The 2,596-nt window shown below is 40.7% G+C and overlaps 1 protein-coding gene and 1 long non-coding RNA gene across 4 annotated transcripts in view; one reads left to right on the top strand and one right to left on the bottom strand.

Moving 5' to 3' along the window:
• LOC105531355 (solute carrier family 22 member 4) overlaps positions 1 to 2,596 on the bottom strand; it is a 133,000-nt gene that overhangs the window by 61,628 nt on the left and 68,776 nt on the right. Inside the window, exon 9 of one of the 3 annotated variants that reach the window (XM_011969282.1) lies at positions 245 to 380. The exons of the other annotated variants lie outside the window; for them this stretch is intronic. Within the exon in view, the coding sequence (XP_011824672.1) occupies positions 245 to 380 (136 nt within the window). The remainder of the gene's footprint in view (positions 1 to 244; positions 381 to 2,596) is intronic. 3 annotated transcript variants of the gene reach the window in all.
• Positions 1 to 2,596, top strand: part of LOC105531356 — a 72,109-nt gene that overhangs the window by 25,943 nt on the left and 43,570 nt on the right. The gene's annotated exons all lie outside the window — the stretch shown is intronic.

Below are 2,596 nucleotides of genomic sequence, written 5' to 3' on the forward strand. Positions count from 1 at the left end.
GAGGTTGCACTATGTTGGCCAGGCTGCTCTCAAACTCCTGACCTCAGGTGATCCACCTGCCTCTGCCTCCCCAAGTGCTGGGATTACAGGTGTGAGCCACTGTGCCCAGTCAGCAATATGCTTTATTATCTAATAGAGCTAGTCTCTGCTTATTACTCTTCTCTTTTAGAACCTTCCTAGCTATTCTTCCATGCATATTCTCCCTAAGGCATTTCGGTATCATTTTGTTAAAAGTTCTACTTACCATTTCACTTTCTGCATCTGCTCTAAGGTTTCGGGAAGAGTCATTCCTAAACTTTCAGGGAAAAAAAGGGTGAGAATTCCAATCAGGACAGTCAGACTACCCATGACGATGTAGGGCAGCATTCTGTTGTAAGCACCTATAAAGCACGGGACATAAGAACATCAGTCAGATACAAGGACTCTCTGGGCACTCTTGAGCATCATTTTGTGAAGGTGGTGAACAGTATAAGAGAATGGATTTAAATCTGAATATTTTCAAATAAAAAAAGTAAGCAAAATATCAGTTTCTTTTTGGCAGATGACAATATGCATTTCTGTAATCCTTTTGCATTATCATAAGGCTTTTCATTCTCTCCTGTCAACTGGTATCCTCTAAGCTACTACTCAGTCATATGTGACAGATATTCCTTTGGTAGAGTTCTTTGCCTACCAGAGTTATCTTCTTAAGGTAGAGGTAATTGGAAATGGGGGATAGGAGGACATCAAGGAGAAGGAGGTTAACCAGGATGTTTCAGGGATGGGTTTTGGCCATGATAAGTCTGGTGTGACCTCTGCTTTTGCCCAAACTAGTAGGCTGCAGTGGAAAGTTAGGTCCACAGAGCTATGAGACTCAAAAAACAAAACAAAACAAAACAAAACAAACAAAAAAACAACAACTAAGTATTATTTTCATGCCAGATTAAATCAGTAAACAATAAGTATCAGGCACATTCTGTAAAGGCACTGTGTGCCTGGATTTGGCTTCTTTTTGCAGCACTTACATGTCTTGGATTAATATGTAATCTCTTCTTTATGAAGCTTTACTCACACAGGAGAACAACAGATTCTCATCTTGCTTTGTCTGTGTATACATACAGAGCTTACAGAGGAACAGCACACCCATGGATTTCATTTGACCCGAAACATAAGGAAAATATTGTTATTGCAGCTTCTCTGAGGCCTCTGTGTCACTAACAGGAGTAGCTATGTGGAGTAAAATGCTCTTGGACTCTATCTTATGTACCAGTGTCTGGCCACTGGACCGTCTGAGCATAGTATGAAAGTACAGGGAAAGACAAAGGGAAAAATAACAGCACTCTGTATAATCTGCTATCTCAGGTGTGGCACAGGGCAACAGTGCAGAATATGTTTAAGTTAGGAAAATGTTTCTCTTTCTCTATAAGGATTTGGATTATACCTTTCCTGAGAATTCATATATGTTCTCAGGTGTGTGTGTGTGTGTGCATGTGTACCAGTAGTTAACCAACTGCCCAATTCATGAGGTGTGTCTGCATTTCTCACCAGTAGAGTCCTTAAAGAGGACCAGGCATGGGGTGTCAGATCCTACATCAGATTGAACATGCTACTGAAACACCTGTGTAGTGTTATTTCAGATTGACACCTTTGAGTATATAAAAACTAAAATTGTCTTCATTACAAAGATATCATAAAGTCAAAATACAAATGGTAAACTAGAAAAAATATTTACAACATATATACAAAGGGCTAATTTCTTCCATTGCAAAGAGTTTGTACAAATCAAAAAGAAAAAGATGAATACACCATTAAAGAATGAGCAAAGAAGGCTGGGCGCAGTGGTTCGTGTCTGTAATCCCAGCACTTTGGGAGGCCAAGGTGGGTGCATCTCCTGAGGTCAGGGGTTCGAGACCAGCCTGACCAATATGGTGAAACCCCGTCTGTAATAAAAATACAAAAAAAAAAAAATATTAGCCAGGCATAGTGCATGCACCTGTAGTCCCAGCTATTCAGGAGGTTGAGACAAGAGAATTGCTTGAACCCGGGCAGTGGAGGTTGCAGTGAGCTGAGATTGTGCCACTGCATTCCAGCCTGGGTTACAGAGTGAGACTCTGTCTCAAAAAAAACAAAACAAACAAACAAAAAAAAAAGGGCAAAGAACATGAGCAGTCAGTTCACTGAAAAATAAATAGAATGGCCAAAAAATACACAAAAACATGCTCAACCTCATTCATAATTAATAAATAGGAATGAAAGTAACAATGATATCCATTTTTCACATAACAGATAACCAATGATTAAAAAATTCAGTAGGCCAGGTGCTGTGGCTCAAGCCTGTAATCCCAGCGCTTTGGGAGGTTGAGGCGGGTGGATCACTTGAGCCCAGGAGTTCAAAACCAGCCTGAGCAACCTGGCAAAATCCCGTCTCTACCAGAAAAAAAAAAAAAAATTAGCTGGGCTTGATGGTGTGCATGCCTATAGTCCCAGCTAGTTGGGAGGCTGAGGTGGGAGGATCTCTTGAGCCTGGGAGATTGAGGCTGCAGTGAGCTGGGAATCTAGGATGGCACCACTACACTTCAGAGTGAGACCCTGTCTCAAAAAAAAAAAAAAAAAAAAA

The sequence above is a fragment of the Mandrillus leucophaeus genome, unplaced genomic scaffold (assembly GCF_000951045.1).
Source record: "Mandrillus leucophaeus isolate KB7577 unplaced genomic scaffold, Mleu.le_1.0 Scaffold88, whole genome shotgun sequence".
NCBI lineage: Eukaryota > Metazoa > Chordata > Mammalia > Primates > Cercopithecidae > Mandrillus > Mandrillus leucophaeus.